The following is an 18490-nucleotide window of genomic DNA, read 5'->3' as shown; positions in this document are numbered from 1 at the left end:
CCTGTAATCATCTTGCAAGATTGCAAATCACTTGCAATCATCTTGGCCTATGTTTGATACTTGTTGGAAGTTAAATACTTGCCTGTGAAAGATTGGTGCTGCAATGGGATCTCACTGCTTAGGGGGCTGAGGAATCTTTCATTTGGGCATGGACAAAGCTCACAAATGTTTGTACAGTTTCCTGTTGCTCAGTCATTTGTTCATTTCATACAGGTGCTTTTAATTTACAACATCTTCATTATAACCATGTTCATGAAAGTGATGACCTGTAGTAAGAGGAGTTCTCCAATAACTCATGCTTTTGTTGCGTTGAGGAAAAAGAAAATGTTGGGCTTCAAGACTGCCTTTTGAAGGAGGAGATGCACTGAACAGGCTCTTCTGGTCTACGTATTCAATGAAATCACATAGCCTGCCTGTGTCTATGTGACTTATCCAGACGTGTTGGTTGTTGGAGGTGTTTGAATAAGTTTCTCTATGCATCTGCCTGCATGCAGTGTGCTGTGTTATACTCTTCTTAGAACATCATCCAAATACTTTTTCTGGTGTTTTTGGGAACTATTTTCATATTATTCTTTTGCCTTTTCCCATTTAAGGGTCAAGATGAGGCTGATCCGTCAAAACCACCCTGGCTCAAAGGAGGGTAAGTGGTATTTTTAGACCTTGTTTCCCTGTGTTTGTAATTGCAATCCTGAGATTCAGCCTGAGTAGATGCAGCACTTCTGATGGTTTCTAATGGCCATTTTAGGGATAATCAGGTGGCCAGGCCTCACTTAGGGCCAGGCTGCTTCAGTTTCCTCTCAACCAGCTGGCAGTGGGCTATGCAGCTCTTCAAGAGAGCTGTAGTTAAAAGCAAGGTTATAGTTGCTATGTGTAATCTGTAACGTGATGGAGACAAGCACCTGTGGCAGTAGTATTAAGTAATCCTTGCTGAGCACCACAGAGTGATCTAGATGAGATCCTTTTTCCTGAATCAGTCACTGATGGCACCAGGGCAGAGAAAGAGAAGCTCAGAAAGATCACTGTGTCTTTTGCTCCTGGAAGAAATAAGTACCTTTAGGGAAGTCTTCTGTCTTTGCAGTGATTTATGTAGCAGTCAAAAGTGCATTAATTCTGGAAATTCTTGCAGTTTGTAATTTTTAAAGCAATGATCATCACACCTCTATTGCACAGGTGAGAGTGAGAGGCTGTGTGTCCTCTCTGCCACATGCTACTCGCAGCCAATGTAGCAGATTCTGATTGTGTGTAATTTCAGTGCATCAGACATGCATCAGTGCATCAGACATGGTGTGGCCAGCAGGAGCAGGGAAGTGATTCTGCCCCTGCACTCAGCATGGGTGAGGCCTCACCTTCAATCCTGTGTTCAGTTTTGGGCCCCTCACTACAAGAAAGACATTGACGTTCTGAAGCTTGTCCGGAGAAGGGCAACAGAGATGGTGAAGAGTCTAGAGAATAAGTCTTACGATGAGAGGCTGAGGGAACTGAAGTTGTTTAGCCTTGAGAAGAGGAGGCTGAGGGGAGACCTTATCACTGTCTACAATTCCCTGAAAGGAGGTTGTAGAGAGGTGGGTGTTGGCCTCAGTATGTGCCAGGGGAGGTTTTGGTTGGACATTAGGAAAAATTCCTTCACTGAAAGGGTTATTGGACACTGGAAGAGCTGTCCAGGAAGGTGGTTGAGTCACCATCACTGAGCTTATTTAAAAGGTGGGTAGATTAAGTGCTTAGGGATCTTATTTAGTAGTGGACAAGTATGGTTGGGCTTGATGATCTCAAAGGTCTTTTCCAACCTAATGATTCTGTGATACCTTGCATAATAAGTGCCAGCATGGTAGCTTCCCTGGAATCCTCTCTGGAAAAAAGACAATGACACATTTTACAAGCTGTTTGGTTCTGTGCTGTGTATACAATTAGGGCGATACAGTTCGGTGGCAGTGCACTCATTAGGAGCTGAGGCAGCAGAAGATTTGCCCTGAAATCTCAGCAAGAGTTTGGCTTGCTACACGCTTAAGTTAATTCTCATGCTACTAAAGGAAGCTTCCCTAATAAAAGGCAAAGTTAAATCAGAGGCTTCATCATTATACAGCTCTCTGCTTTTGGAATCATTATTTGGAGCAATTTTGGAGTCACAAAGCATCCTCCACACCTGTGGATGCCTGGAGCTGCCTAGCAACCCTGTGTTTTCCTAAGGTGCCCGGGACTTAGCTGAGCAGGCTGCTGGAAAACTGGCAATTAGCAGGAGCAGAAGACAAGTGATTTATTCTGACTACAAACAGCACCTTCTATTTTAACAAGGAGACGATGCACTGAGTTTATTGATTCATGCACACAAAATCATTTCCTAACCTGAAAGTTGAATACACCTACAGTCCTGAAATACTGAGAAATAAGTTTTGTCAATTCAAGGCAATGTTTGCTCTCATCTAATTATTCCCTTTCTAGGTGAGCTATAACAAAACACACTGGCAAATGTAGTTTTGAAAAAAGTATGGCTCATTCAGTTTATCCCCACATGCAGAGGATTTGCAGAAAAGGTGTTAGTGGGTGATGAACCTTTAATTCCACCCTTGGCCTGGTTGTGGCTTGTTAGCCACAAAGTATACATGAAAGCACTGAGCTTTGGAGTTCTTTCATATGAAGATTAGAGAAGTAGTGTCCTTTGAAGGAAGCCATCATCTTCTGTCATTGCAAACCATCTTTGCTTGCTTAAATTTTCAAGATTTAGTGTAAGCATCTCTGTGATAAAACTTTTATTAAAAGGTGAATACATGTTTCAAGCTACTTGCACTTTTAGCATAATACTTAAAGTAGCTCCCTGTCTGTAATCACCGGCTTTGGAGAGACAGCTTTAAAAAGAACTACAATTGCTATTATGGATCAGTCTGTGGGTGCAATACCTCATATTTATATATTTTATTTATTAGTGAAAATCATCTCCTCATACAGATATACCATTCACTCCTCAATACAGCACTCCATAATAATGCTATAAATATTACATGTATTGCAGAGAAGAGTTGCCTTATTACGTATAAAGCTACAGTGTGCATATTTGAGGCGCTGTCAGTATTTCTGTCTGTGCAAAGGCTGTAATTTTGTTAAGCAAAGTAGAGATTGTGCTTGAATAAAGAGACTGAGGCAGCTGAAAGCTCAAGCTGAGTAATTTTGAAAATTAAGAATTATTGCTGAAAATTTTTTTTTCTTAAATATTAACAAGAAAAAAGCTGATCATCTGAGTGTATAAGTAGGCACTAGGATAGCTCTCTTCAGTGGTGCACCTTTCAAATAGCCTTGTTCTCCATCAGCCTAGTTTGCAATTGATTCTATCACAAACCTCAGTCTAGCATAAATATTTTGCTACAAACCAGGTTGTAACTGGACATGCTTTTCAAGCACAATAACTTGTTTAGACTAATTATAAAATGTGCTGTGTTAATGTTTTTCTTTCCAGGAAATGTCAGGAGTATCATGGATCCCTTTCAATTGAATTAGAAAAAAAAATCATTGGAAGTATGAATTCCCAGCTGTACCACTGACTTTCAGCTGGAGCATTGACTCTGAATTTTTGCATGTGACCATTTTGTTGCATCTTTTCAGCTGACAGACTATCCCTTTCTATATCATGTGTGCTGTCCTGATTTGACACAAAACTTACCAATAAGCAGTTCTATGATTTCACAGAATCATAGACTCATAGAATCACCAGGTTGGAAAGGACCCACTGGACCATCAAGTCCAACCATTCCTAACACTCCCTTAAACCATGTCCCCAAGCACTTAATCCACCCGTTCCTTGAACACCTCCAGGGAAGGCAACTCGACCACCTCCCTGGACAGCCTGTTCCAGTACCCAATGACTCCTTCCATGAAGAATTTTTTTCTGATATCCAGACTGAACCTCCCCTGGCAGAGCTTGAGGCCATTCCCCTTTGTCCTGTCCCCTGTCACTTGGGAGAAGAGCCCAGCTCCCTCCTCTCCACAACCTCCTTTCAGGTAGTTGTAGAGAGCAATAAGGTCTCCCCTCAGCCTCCTCTTCCCCAGGCTAAACAACCCCAGCTCTCTCAGCTGCTCCTCATAAGACTTGTTCTCCAGCCCCCTCACCAGCTTCATTGCTCTTCTCTGGACACGCTCCAGAGCCTCAACATCCTTCTTGGGGTGAGGGGACCAGAACTGAACACAGTACTCAAGGTGCAGTCTCACCAGTGCTGAGTACAGAAGGAAAATAACCTCCCTGGACCTGCTGGTCACGCCATTTCTGATAGAAGCCAAGATGCCATTGGCCTTCTTGGCCACCTGGGCACACTGCTGGCTCATAGTCAGTCAGCTGTCAACCATTACCCCCAGGTCCTTCTCCTCTGTGCAGCTCTCCAGCCACTCTTCCCCCAGTCTGTAGCACTGCACAGGGTTGTTGTGCCCCAAGTGCAGGACCTGGCATTTGGCCTTGTTAAACCTCATGCCGTTGGCCTCAGCCCAGCAGTCCAGCCTGTTCAGATCCCTCTGCAGAGCCTCCCTACCCTCCAGCAGATCCACGCTTCCACTCAGCTTAGTGTCATCCGCAAACTTGCTGAGGGTGCACTCAATGCCTTCATGCAGGTCATTGATAAAGACATTGAACAGGGCTGGACCCAGTACCGAGCCCTAGAATGAGGCATTTAAATGAGGTCGAGTTTTTGCCATTGCCTGGGTAGTTTCCTATTTCACCTAGTTCACCCCAAAACAGTTTCCTTAGTATCAGAACGGGTTTGTAACATCAGGGCAGCAGATGAAATTCTGTGTTTGATCCCAGCAAGTCTGTACTGAGTTCTGATAATATAAACACTTTATAAAGATATTTCTTATTTCTTGAGGTGGGTCACATTTTTCTAGAATAAGCCAGAAGGAATTATTGCAGTGAAATGTGGGCAAAGGTTTTTTTTTTTTTTTTCTGGAATTCTCTGTTGGAGATGAGGATAGCCTTTAGTGAAAACACCAAGTGGACTCTCTGTATTTCCAGTTTTGGAAAACTGTTCTCATTCTTGGCTAAAGATTCCTATAATTTCAATTAACTGCTGTAAATCTCCACCTTTCTCATGGCTGAATTTGTCTTCCATTCCCAGCTGTGAGCTCTGGTTGTTCGAGCTGACTGCGGGTGGTTTGTGTGGCTCATGTAGGAGCAGGGAGCGCCACGCACGCTGCTGCTGTGTAACATGACTCATGCTGCCTGCAGAGCTGACGCAATTCACGCAGTTACATGTGGCTGCTCACCTTCCCACCAGGCTTGTTCACCAACAGCAGCTGTCAACTCAGCCACGGCTCAGACATGTCACCTTCCTTTACCCCATCCGAAAAGTCAGTTTTACCTTTACAACAACATGGCATGTTTCTATATATAATAGACATTTTCTGTCTTTGACACAGCCTTGTGCTAGGCTGTGCCATGACGTTCTTGTTCATCCTAGAGCATGGTCTGCTGTGTAATGTAGGTATAGTCACCCTGAATGTTTTTTTTTTACTATATTCAAAGAGGGCTGAGGGATGCAGGTTGCCTCTTTTTACTCACCAGCCTCCCAATTTTCGTGGCATGTGCTCCTTGTGTGTCCCTTATTGCAGGAAGAAAAGTTTGACCCATGTTCCTCTTCCCTGAAGTTGTGGTGTCCTAAAACATTTCAGCTGGATGTTGTGTACCAGCAGCAAAACATGCAGGTTAAAAGTGCCAGCCAGATTCTCATGCCACGGCACAGAGGTGTAAGCCAGCATGGTATGGGGTGAAAATGGAAGACTAGTGATGGATAGGCAGAAGGTTCCTTTATGGTTTCTATAGCTGAGAAAAAGGCCTTGGGAACCATATTCTTAGTGTTACCAAGCATGAGAGCAACCTGGAGATGGGGAAGCTGAGTAAGATGCTAGAAGGGGCTGTGGGTTTTGCATGGCAAGCTGGGTGTTCCTTGCAAGGAGGGAGTCGCATCAGAAGTCCAGTCTTCAGTTTGGGGTGGATATGATAGACTCAACAGTGGAGAAGTATACGCTCAGTTTTGAACCCTAACAAAAAGCATTATCTTAAAGGCCTTATGGATGAATGCAGTTGATTTACCAGAGACCTTCAAGCTGAATTAACAGACCTTCTTCAAGCATAGGCTTACATCCATTTGGCATTGCCATGATCCAGATACAGTTATCCAGGCTGGTCTCATCGGGAAGAAAGAAGGTTATATTGTTTTATTTTGTCAGGATCTGAGTGTTGCTGATGTAGTGGCTTTTTTGCTCCATCACCACTTCCACCAGTGAATGACAGCTCTTGTGCGTAGAGGTCTGCATGTCTCGAAACACTGAGTACCATGAATGGTCCCTTTAATAGAAACGAAAATAATCTCCTTTCTCCTCACATGTGAGACTTTTCCTAATAATTTTATGGACCTCAAGGGCTGGGATTAAGTATGTTCTAGCTGAGGATCAGATGATGATTAACATCCTGCCCCTGGGCTGATCCACTTTGACATGCTCCTTCCCAGCCACCGGCACCAGGCAGGAACGCCTGGATTGTTGCATGTGAAGAAGATAAACACTTAATCGGTTTTAGCATTAACTTTACACTTTCTTAAGTATAATCTGGCTGATTTTGCTTCCTCCAGTAAAACATCCCTCTCCTCACCCTACCCGCCGCCCCTGCCGAAACTTAAATTAATTAAATGAGAAGAAAGGAGATAAAGACTGGAGACAGAATGTTTTCAAGTTTCCAAAGTCTTTCCTGCCACGATGCCAAATGCCCAGAGTAAAATATAAACTGAGCTGCCTCTAAGGAAAAAAAGGTACTTCTGAAAGCAGAGGTGTGTAGTTCAGTTTCACACATGGCTTAATCTGCAGTATTACTGCCATGGACCTCTGTTTCTGCTCCTGAGTAAGTATTGTTGTCAAATCTGTGCCCCCCAGAAGCGATGGGGATACGGCTGCCTTCACCCACTGTGCTGGCAGCAGTGACTCTGAAGCACTGGGTGCTCTGCAAGCATGTGCGCAGCCTACTCTGAGCTGGCTCAGACCTTGGAACTGAGGATGGTTAAATGACCTTTTTTTCAGTGTATTAACAACTTTGGTTTATTATCAAGTTGCGTTTGCGGTGAATGGATTCTTCATGTTCTCGTTCACTGCGATATTAGCAAGGAGACTGATGTAATAAGCAAGTTTTTGTTCATCTCTCTGCCTGTCATTGCTGGTAATATTTTAATCTTTTTTTTTTTCCCTCCTCAATTTCCAGGCCTGCAGGTGGTCTCTATGGCATCGATAGCATGCCTGATCTACGCAAAAAAAAGCCAATTCCACTTGTCAGTGATCTGGTAAGAGTTTTGTTTTTCTTCGGCCAAGCAGCCATTAGTGCAAGTGGCTTTACTTTTGAACATATGGTAATGTTCGTTGTCACTAAAGGTTTCCTGTTTTGTTAAATTAATTCAATGCTAAAGGGTTAGGAGTTGTGCTTGGAAAAATCTCAGTGAGAATGAGCTATAATTTTGTAGATGGTTTCATTAATTTGGCAGAATTAAGGTATTTTTCTTGTTCTTTTTCCTTTTTGTTCTACATAGAATATTTGATTATTTTTAGACCTATGTTATTTTTATATGTTTTTCTAAAAATCACATACTTTAAGGAAAGTTCTAGTGTCCATGTGAGGTTTGGAAACTTACCAGAAGGTTGGAATTTCAGAGGATAGATAAACGAACATATGTGCTTGGATTTTTAAAGTGATTTGCAATATTGCCAGTAGGCTTCTGCACTGAGGAAGAAAAAGAACCAAGTGTGTAATGAGGACAAGTTTCATATGCTTGTGTGATATGGTAAAATAAGGCTTCTGGAGGACAAATGGTTTTCTTCTGGCGGTGTTCAGTACATGTAGCGATTTCATACTTGGGAGAAATGCTGTAACAGCTGAAAGACCGAAGTTTCCATGCCCTGTAATTTATGTGAAAAGTTGTGTGCAATTCTCTCTGCGAGCTTATGCATGGGAAGCTTAATAAGTGTCTTACTGCCTGCTTATATCTTAAATCTTTGCAACAATGGCATTAACTTGTGTTACTTCCTTTCTATGCTTTCACTCTCTCTCTCCACAGGCCATGGTAAGTAGAGCTTAAGGCTATCCACCAAATCTTCACCAGAAACAAAAATTGTTTTACCTTATTTTCCCTGCACTTCCTTGCTTATTCTTTTGAACCTGCAGTATTCCAGTGCATGCGTGCCCACCTCACTGTCCTATTCCATCACTGATAGAATGAACTTTTTCAGTCTGTCTTCTAAAACCATTGACTGAGCCTAAATGGAGGTTTCTGGTAGGGTTTGATGATTTCAAAGCAGATGTTGCTAGTTTTCACTTCCTTCTCTGCCTTCACCTAAGTGGAGTGACTTGCTGGAAAAATCCAGTGTGAGGTGCTGTAAAGGCTCTGTCCTGTGCTGTCCAAGACTGCAGAACTTGATGTTGTAGTGATGCAAAAGAGGCAATTTTGAGGGGAGAATGCTGTTCATTCTGTTCAGTTACAGCCAATGAATGTGGCCGCGGTCAAAAGTGTGCTCCCAACCCACTCTGTTCTTTTTATATCCTATTTGTTTCTAACCTTTCCACTGTCATGTTTGAGGGTATTACGTATGATGAAATAATCCCCCTTTTTTTGGGTATGAATGAACTTAGACATAGAAGAGTGAGTTCCATGTAGTGATTTTAGGCAATAGCAGAATTACTACTGCTACCAAAATATTGAAGTGGAGATACGAATCCAGATTTTGTTCACAGTTCTTACCAGAGAAGCAAATAAAAACTTACCAGAGTGAGACTGTTTGTGGGCAGTTGGAAACAGGTTGGAGACCTTTCAGATTATAAATTTGACTTTTCTGAGATGTGAGCTATCATTTAAGAAACCAATTTGAATATATTAGACTGCTGGTTTGGTGTCTGGCATGAGAGAGTTCCCTTGTTCACATGGTCACCTCTGGGTGTGTAGTGCCAGTGCATTTCTGAATAGTGGTGGTGAATAACAAACTTTCTTCTTTCTTAGTCACTGGTTCAGTCCCGGAAAGCCGGAATTACCTCAGCAATGGCCACTAGAACATCTCTCAAAGATGAAGAGCTGGTAAGTGGGAGGGTTGCTTGGCTCCTGTTAACTTTTAGTAAGCAAATTACGGGAATTTGCCTCTCTAGGATTCAGAGCCAGCTTCACATATGCCTAAAAATATAGATGCAAAGCTTCTTGTATCATTTTTTTAAAGAAACCAAACATGTAAAAAACAACATTTAATGTGTCAATATAAGCCTGAAAAATGTAATTCTACCATTTCATTCTGTTCTAGTTATCTGCCATGGGGGACAGTGTGAGACTTGCTTTATGCAAGATATTCTTTATCCACAAACCTTAATCCTTTTCTTCTGTCTCCTCCACTTTTTTAAATGCCTAGAGAAACATTTTTGGAAGGGTTTCCTCTCCTGCTGCTTTTAAAAGTTTGATAAATTTGGCTACCTCAAATGTGTACATTTACGGCGCTGCTTGTGTCTTTCCCCTTAAAGCTGTCACCCAGCAAAAATAGGTTCAATCACTATCCTGGATGTTGATTTAAGTGTGATCTTGCTTTTCAGAAATCTCATGTCTATAAGAAGACCTTGCAAGCCTTAATTTACCCCATTTCTTGTACAACCCCACACAACTTTGAAGTGTGGACGGCCACAACTCCTACCTATTGCTATGAATGCGAGGGGCTGCTGTGGGGTATCGCACGGCAGGGAATGCGCTGTGGTGAATGTGGAGTTAAGTGCCATGAGAAGTGCCAAGACTTGCTCAACGCTGACTGCTTACAAAGTGAGTAGCGGCCTCTGGGGTGTAACCAGAGCTTCCCTAAATGTACAGGGGATACCTCAGTGATCAGTCCTCAGCACAAGAAGGACACAGATCTGTTGGAGCAAGTCCAGAGGAGGCCACAAAGTTGATCAGAGCAGTGAAGCACCTCTGCTATGAGGACAGGCTGAGAGAGTTGGGGTTGCTCAGTCGGAAGAAGAAAAGCCTCTAGGGAGACCTTATAGCAGACTTCCAGTACTGAAAGGGGGCCCACAGGAAGGCTGGGGAAGGGACCTTTATCAAGGAGTGCAGGGATAGGATAAGGAGTAACAGTTTTAAGCTGAAAGAGGGGAGATTTAAATTCAATTTTAGGAGGATTTTTTTCCTCTGACGGGGCATTGAGGCACTGGCGCAGATTGCCTGGAGAAGGATGCCTCATCCCTGTAGATTTTAAAGGCCAGGCTGGATGAGGCTATGAGCCACCCGATTGAATGGAATGTGTCCCTGCGCAGGGAGTGTAAGTGGATGATTTTTAACATCGCTTCCAAACCAAAATATTCTATGATTCTATGATTAAAATGACTGATTTTTCTGGAAAGGTATCATTAGTCTAAACCTACCCTTGTGGACACAGGCAGTTCCACTGAGACAAAAGAGCTTTGCAACCTCATGTCTGGTATTCTTTAAAAGGGGTTTAATTCTTGACTCTTTCACATTAATTTTTATTTTTTTTTGTTTTAAACTGTGTAACATGTTTAGTGTCTGTGTGTCAGCTTGGGTAGTGTGCTAAGGTATCCTGCATGGAAGAGAGGCAGTGGTTTGGGTGAACAGGGTACTAGGCTGGATATTCTGGCTTTTGTTCTGTCGCTCCTGCCCTCGTATCCCAGCCAGATTGCTTGTTTCAGTCATCAGGCTGTTTACACCAATTTAAGCCCTTCAGAGTAGCACTGGGTTCCTGCTTAGGGCAGAGAGTCCGTGGACTTAGCTTGAATTCTTCTTACCAGGTGCAGGTTGGCAAGTAGTCTTTTTATTAGCAGAGTCTTGTGGCTGGAAAACTTTAGAGACCAGCAGATGATGGGTCAGCTAGGAAGGTGTTTGAATGTATGGGCAGCATTTAATCTTCTAGCAGTATTTCTGTTTATTTTGTTGTTATTTATCTGCAGTGTTCAAAAGCTAAGCCCTCTCTTCAAAGAAGAGCTTTTCAAAGAGCTGTGACTTTGCAGGATAAATGAGACCTTCCACAAACAACTTAAAGTGAGTTAGATTGAACGACATAAAGAAGAGAGAAAAAGTACTAATGCAGGCGTCTACCTTGGGCTGGTTTCTGTTTTTGTTTTATTTGCTTGTTCCAGGTTCTTAATTTGGTCTCATATTTGTGTTCCTGTTTGAGGTCAAAATACCTTTGTCTAAATGGAGTAGAAACTTCTGCTGTATGTGGTAAATCTGGAGTAGGAAGGTGGGGCTGTTTCTGCTCACCCTTCACTTTTCTGGCACTGCATCTTGATGGACTAAGTCTATGGATTCAGAAAAGTATAAGCAGACTTACTGCAAATTTATGTCAATGACTATATGTATATACAGAGTCAAATCTTATCTGCCTTGGGTTATTTATTTTTAGGAAAGCTAGATGGCATGATGCAGCAAAGAGATACCAGTGAATGAATCACAGGTCACTTTTTTCTTATGGCTTATCTTAACATTCCAAATGGATGTTCTTTATGGTTGTATTTTTCATGTATGCAGAGTTTTTAAACCAGCCATGGTTAGGACTGGGGCTATTTCAATGGCTTATTTATCAGGCACTGCTGATACTGGTGAAACATCTCTGTTTCTCCTCGGCTAGTTTATAGTTTATAGTCAAGCATTTGTATCATTGATACCTTGGCTTTGTTGGTACCATTTTTTGACTAAGCAAAGAGCAGCTGTTTTGCATTTAGTTCAGAAGAGTGTAGTTAAGTCTTAACTCAAATTTCTGACAAAACCTGATGCAGAGGGTCAGACTGAGGATAATTTTGTTTGTTTCTGGAGTTCACTGGGACCTTCCACGAACTGGTGATTTTTGGTATTTGAGATGAAAAGCTGTGGATGTACACATCCAATCTTGATTCAGATGCGTGTCCATGGTGTTAAAGCGTTGCGATGAAGTTGAAATATCTTATTATGGGGAAAATGCTATGGAGCTATGCTATCTTTATCAACTATCTAGATGAGGGGGTTGAGCACACTCTCAGTAAGTTGGCAGATGACACCAATTTAGATGGAAGTGTCAATCTGCTGGAGGGCAGAAAGGCTGTCCAGAGGGATATAGACAGGCAGGATTGTTGGACCGAGTGCAACTGTATGGGGTTCAACAAGGCTCAGTGCTGGGTCCTGCACTTAAGTCACAACAATCCCATGCAACACTACAGGATTAGGCAAGAGTGGCTGGAAAGCTGACAGAATATGGCCTGGGGATTCTGGTTGACAGGAGCTAAATGTGAGCCAGCAATGTGCCCAGGTGGCCTTGAAGGCCAACAACGTCCTGGCTTGTATCAGAAATGGTGTGGCCATAGGACTAGGGAAGGCATTTTCCTCTGTAGTCAGGACTGGTGAGATGGCACCTCAAATACTGTGTTCAGTTTTGGGCCCCTCACTCCAAGAAAGACATTGAGGGGCTTGAGCATGTCCAGAAGAGGGCAATTAATCTGATGAAGGGTCCAGAGAACAAATCTCATGAGGAGCGGCTGAAGGAACTGGGGCTCTTTTGTCTGTACAAGAAGACACTGAAGGGGGACCTTATTGTGCTCTATAACGGCCTGAAAAGAGGTTGTAGTTGTGTGGATGCTGGTCTGTTCTCCCAAGTAACAAATGATAGGACAAGAGTAAATGGCCTTAAGTTGTGCCAGGGGACATATAGACTTGATATTAGGAAAAAATTCTTTCCTGAAAGAGTGGTGAAGCATTGGAACAGGCTGCTCAGGGAACTGGTGGAGTCACTATCCCTGGAGGTGTTCAAAAAACATGTAGACCTGGCAACTGCGTAAATGGTGTGGTAGCCATGGTGGTGTTGGGCTGATGGTTGGACTTTGTGGTCTTATAGGTCTGTTCCAACCCTAATGATTCTATGATTCTCTATGATTCTATGAGAGCAGAGGAAAATTAGTTTTGTACCAGCAGCATCGAGGAAACAGACACATTGTACAGAGCAGAGGTTATGGAATGGAGAGCAATAAAAGGAAAACTAAATTTAAGAAATAGCTAATGACGAAGGGGGTATATTCCTGTAGGGGGCAGTTATGGCTGTCTGTGGTCAAGAAGAGAAACTTTAAAATGGGATGTGTAATGGAGAGATTTCATTGGTAGCTGGGAAAATATAAGAAAGTCTCAAGAGAGGTTGATATGAGATTGTTACTCTTTCAAAAGAAAGGCTCGGCATTGTGGTACAGGAGAAGGACAGGAAGGATGTTGTTTCAAAAAAGTAAAAATAGCCGCGCTAGGTCTGTCCCAGTATAAGTTTCTAAAGGGATGTTGAGGACCCCAAGATGGAGGTGTAAGATGTGTGAGCACAGAGCTCCTATGACTGGCTTACTCTACAGCTTACAGCTATCCGTGGCTTAAAGCCTTTCTGAGCAGTAGATGCCATGTTTAATAGCTGGCAGTGATGGCTCTGTGAATTGGTTTAATCCTTATTCAAACCTGTTTATGTCTGAACTGTGTTGGGGAAGAGGGAGATAAGCAGCAGGAAGATGGTCTTCTTAAACTTACTGTTTACAAAAGAAAAAATGGAATAAATTTGCTGTAAGAAAATTAAAGGTGGAAGTAGAAGACAACTTCAGTGATGAGAACAGGGAGTCTCGGGAACAGCCTCTGAAAAGTAACCATGGGGGAAGGATTTCTAATCTCTGGTTGAAATTAAATAAGCTTATGCAATCCGCTGTGGGATGTGATGATGGCAGTAGTCTGTGCTTTTCTATGGAACAGAAGTAACAACTGGAAAGTACTCTTATTTTTCATATATGGCAAAGCATTAGCTAAGATCATCTTGTTTTGTTCACGAGATTGCAGATGTTTGCTTTGCACATTTTCTTTCAAAATGTAAACAGAAGATACTTCAGCATGCAGAGTTAAAGAAATGGAGAGGAAACAACTGAGAGTACACTGGGCTCGAATCTTGTGAAGCATGTAGAAAGGTAAAACCCAACCAAACAAAAATTTTACTTACTGAGTTATTTGAAAGCTGTGCGGCTTCAGAGCAGGAAAGATACAGAAGCTGTGAGCTGGGCATCTGAGGGGTCCCCAGTGCGAGTGTGGTGGGTATCATGATCTGGGGTAGAGATGTAAAGGAAACTGAAGACGGCAGTTGTGTAATTAGAAGACAGAGGCAGCAGAGGAAAGATGGTGCTGGGAGAGTAGAGATTAGAAGGCTGCTGGATTGACAAAACAAGTTATAGGTACTACAAATCTATTAAAAGGCTTTTTCAGGCACCTGTGTTCTTTGATTTGGGATGTTCATGCTAAAATCCTTCTAACTGGGACACACCAGGCCAGAAGAAAATGGAAAAATTAAATTGACTTTTTCTGTGTTTGAGGAACAAACTGTGCTTGAGGAATAAGAAATGGGGTTTCTGGGGGACAAGCAACAGTTTAGAGATCCAATAAATTCCAAGACTGAACTTTAATGTATACTGAACTCAGGAAGGATTTCTTCCTAACAGAAGCTTTATTGTTGCTATTGATAAAAAACACCATTCTCAGGACATACCTTCTCTTAGGTCTCTTTAAGGCTTCTAGAAAATGTTACACTGGAGTCAAATGAATTTTCAGACTGGTATTAAATACAGTTCTGTTGATTATGCCTTGATGCCTCAGGATATATCTTCACCTCAGCCTGTGTAAGTCTTCCAGAAAAATGTTGCATTGGAGTAAAATGAATTTTCAGACTGATAACAAATACAGTTCCATTGTTTGTGTCTTGAAATTCTGGGTAGACACCTGGGATTTTATTCCTTAGAATCAGAACGTGCTGTTTATCCATCTTCTCTCCTTCAGTGCCTTTTTTTAAGAAATAAAAGGGTCTCTTTCCCCAGATCTGTTAGAATTAAGTTTAGTTATTTCTGCTAATGGTGTTTTTCTTATCCTCTGTATCTTTACAAAACTGAGCAACTGAGATGGTCAACCAATTTGTAGGACTACAGTGATGAAATACTCAATGTCAGCAATGCTTCGTTACAGTTTGAAAGAAAATCCACTTGCAGACCGGTTTAGCAGGCCTGTTCTGTGAATCGGCAGTGTCTGAAGTGCAGTAATCTGGAATCAGTTGTGGCATGTGCCTCTGCCACCACCTGGTTTACTGCTCTGTTGGCACCAGCCTGTTTCTCTGAGCGAATGTTTCTCTATTGTTTGTACTTAGAAGATATTATTATGATGATGGGGCACTTACCTCTTTATCATGAGCTCATAAATACTTGCTCAAGGGAAGATGCTCTCTTTTTAGCTTTCTGCTACTCTTGGAAGCTGGTATAGCTAATCTGTTGTACTTGAAATCTCTGCTGCAGGGGTACACTTCCCTCCATCCATTTTCAGCCAAGTAAGAAAGAGTATTCTTTAAAATCCCTGTAGCATGCAAAGTTTTTGGAAAAAGGAGAGCTTTTATTTCTTGGTCTGAGCACTGGTGTAGCACTAACTACAATACAATAGGTTAGGCAATGTTAGTATCAAAGGGAGAGTAAAGCTAAGGATGGATGTTTAGGATATAAAGGAATGGATGCAGAGAAATAGGCAGAATTATGAAAAGTGGGGAAAGGAAGGTCATTGTGCTAGCAGCACCCTAGTGGAAGGGGCCCATACAGTTCTGGGCTAGCATTTTTTTGTGGTGACACTAATCTCTCCTGGGTAGATTACATTTAAACTTGAGAAAAGACATTGCCCTGGCACATCAGAATCTGGTACTCTGGAGCTCTTGAAAATGAGGAAATGAGATCTCCAGCTTCAAACTGCTGTTGAACATGATATCTGTGTTGTGAGTGTGAATAGCTACATGAATTTATTAGTGCTTCTTTATGGTGTGCTAAAATAACAAACCTTGGAGAACTTCACATGAGTTGTCGGGATTGAGTTACTGAATGCCCTGCTTTCAGTACTGTTTTGGCTCAGGTCTGGAGCTGTTCAGTGGTTTTTAACTCAGGACTGGAAGTGAAATGTGTTCGTTGCTTTTTGCATACGAAACTTGTGTGTGTTGCCCACTGATTTCAGAGGCTGCTGTCCAGAGACCTGCTCTGTAAGTGGAATGGTAGTGACACCAATTAAGTCACTCTTCTGATAATCATCTTGGCTTCTGGGTTGAATGACACTGTGGTGATAAATGCTTGTTTGTTCCCAGAATCCTATGTAGGAAAATATTTGCACAGAAGAAGGAAGGATACCTTTATTTGAAACTTGAATATCTATTTTAAGTTTCAGGAATATATAATTTCTAAGCATTATCCGCCTACTGAACAGCTGTCTTCTATCCTGCCAGTGTTGCTTTCTTGACTTTTTTCCTGTTGAAGCATAGGATAACAGCACTGATGGTTTCCTAATAGCTGTATCAATACAATTCCCAATATAGACGTGTTTGCTTTCTGTTTCCAGTCATAAATTGACGCATAATTCAGTCCTAGAAAGGAAGAGAGAAGAAAAGCCATACCATTTGTATGATACTGTGCACAGTACTTGTGTATTCCTGTGCCTTTCAATTGCCATTTACACCACTACTTTAAAAGCTGATCCACTGGCCAAAATCGTTTTTGCAGCTGAATAAATACCATTTAAGTCCAGCTGGAGGAAAAACACTCTCAGCCATCCAACGTAGTGACATGCTTTGGGTTTGTCACACATAAGTTGTAGGTAATTAGTCCCCCTATGGTTATTTTGGACACTGGTGATTTTGTACCAACAAGCAGGTGTTAAAATTGAGAAAGAGTGGGTTGTTGAGACAGAGTGTTTTTCTGTCCTCTATTAGTCCATATTATTAAATAACGTGTCTGTCTGATTCTGGCTTTTGCACTGCAGTTCAGTTGCGGTCTCTGCAGGGAGAGAGAAAACTTTCCCAGGAAAGCAACGATGGAGCCTTCTTACCTGGGCAGATTATCTGGGCACAATAGGGAAGCAGTGTGGATGAAGGTGGGGTGTTTCATCTGAAAGTCACGAAGCAGAGCCAAGCCTTAGTGGTGGCAAACAAGAAGACTCTCTAGGTGTCTGTGTGATGTGGCTTGCACATTCTGCAACCCATGATACCCTGGACTACTGCTGGCCTTGCAGAGGGACGAATGGCCCTGCCATACAAGTTGTCTGGAGGTGGTGGTGATGTTAAATAAGTCCATTTGTTCAAGTTCGCATTCTAAAGCCACATTTGATGCTCCTGGAATGCTTGCACTTAGGCAATGATACCAACCATGCTGCTCCAGAACTGAGATAACTGGTGTCCTATCTCGGTGACGAACAGTGAAACATTTATATTTGCAAGCTCCCTGGCTGGTAGTTTATTTAAAAAATGGTTCTGAAATAGAGTTTTCTTTAAGTCAGAAAGGGCAGGGCAGGGTTAGTTTCTTTGCATCACTGTAGATTTCAGAATCGTGGTTAGGAAAGGCAAAATTTTCAGCTTGGCCTTTCCCAGTTTCCTGATAATTTTATGTAGCTTTGCATATTCTGTGTGGTGTCCGCCTCCATCCCCAGAAGACCTAGTTCTGTTAAAGCTGAATAGCACTTCTTATCTGAAGTTCAAAGTATAGCCACTGGTATCATTTCGGTTTCATATTCCTTTAATAAATGCTGGGTCTACAGTTGGATGATTGCCCGATACAAAACATCGCTTTGGGTGGTGCTAGGTCTTCATCACCGGTGAGCAGAGACAGCAGGGACTGCGTAATTAATTCCAGTATTGTGATTTCATTTCATCTTAAGCCAACAAAAGGAAACTCTGGGGCAGGTACATTTTATTGTACTAAATGGAATACTGAACATCAAGCCTCTAGCAAGTGAAATGAGAAAAATAATTGTCGGGTAATGTAGAGTTTTGGCTTGTTTTATACCCAGGTCTTTAATAGCATGCCTTGATATGCAGTGTCCTTAATGAACTTCTGAAACTTCACTGGTCACAGTCTGTTCCAAACCACATTTTTATTCCTTTTGATTTGGGTGGTGGAAGTTATAATAGAGTTTTGTTTCTTTATTGAAGTGGATTTAGTAACGGTGAAAGGTGTTAGATGGAAGGCCCTAGAAATGGATGGCTTCAGGCAGCATTCGTCACTGGGCACCCTGTTGAGCCTGCTAACAAGGTTGTCTCTTATGTTGTACTGCTGGGGGTCCTTTATATGTGTGTGTTCATAGAGCTTTGTTCATATTTGGTCACTGCCTGCTGATACTGTTTCACATGCAGAAATGTAATGACTTATGTTAAAGGCACTCCAGATATCATATTTGCTTACTTCTTCCAGAAGATGATTCTGTGTATCTCTGTGATTGATGGCTCCCTTTGCACATGCTTGTACCTGCTTTAATGCATATTTTTTAGGGTAATTTAGTATTTCTGAACATCTGGATGAAGATAGTTTTTCTAGGACAAAGCTTACATTAAATAAATAATCCTGGAAAAGAAAAACAAGCAAAAGCATATTAAACTAAATAGAGATTTTATGGTTGAGTGTGTTTACAGGACTTTTGTACTAGTTTAACTTAATATGACTTAATATCATAAC

The 18490-nt window shown here is 42.0% G+C and overlaps 1 protein-coding gene across 9 annotated transcripts in view; it reads left to right on the top strand.

Moving 5' to 3' along the window:
• The window catches only part of UNC13B (unc-13 homolog B), a 222798-nt gene that overhangs the window by 125590 nt on the left and 78718 nt on the right, over positions 1–18490 (top strand). For all 9 annotated transcript variants that reach the window (XM_054053733.1, XM_054053731.1, XM_054053732.1 and 6 more), the window contains 4 exons: positions 594–640; positions 7223–7301; positions 9006–9080; positions 9581–9800. In XM_054053733.1, coding sequence (XP_053909708.1) covers positions 594–640; positions 7223–7301; positions 9006–9080; positions 9581–9800 — 421 coding nt within the window. The remainder of the gene's footprint in view (positions 1–593; positions 641–7222; positions 7302–9005; positions 9081–9580; positions 9801–18490) is intronic.

Source organism: Cuculus canorus, chromosome Z (genome assembly GCF_017976375.1).
Source record: "Cuculus canorus isolate bCucCan1 chromosome Z, bCucCan1.pri, whole genome shotgun sequence".
Classification (NCBI taxonomy): Eukaryota; Metazoa; Chordata; class Aves; order Cuculiformes; family Cuculidae; genus Cuculus; species Cuculus canorus.
This window is presented reverse-complemented; position numbering and strand designations above follow the sequence as displayed.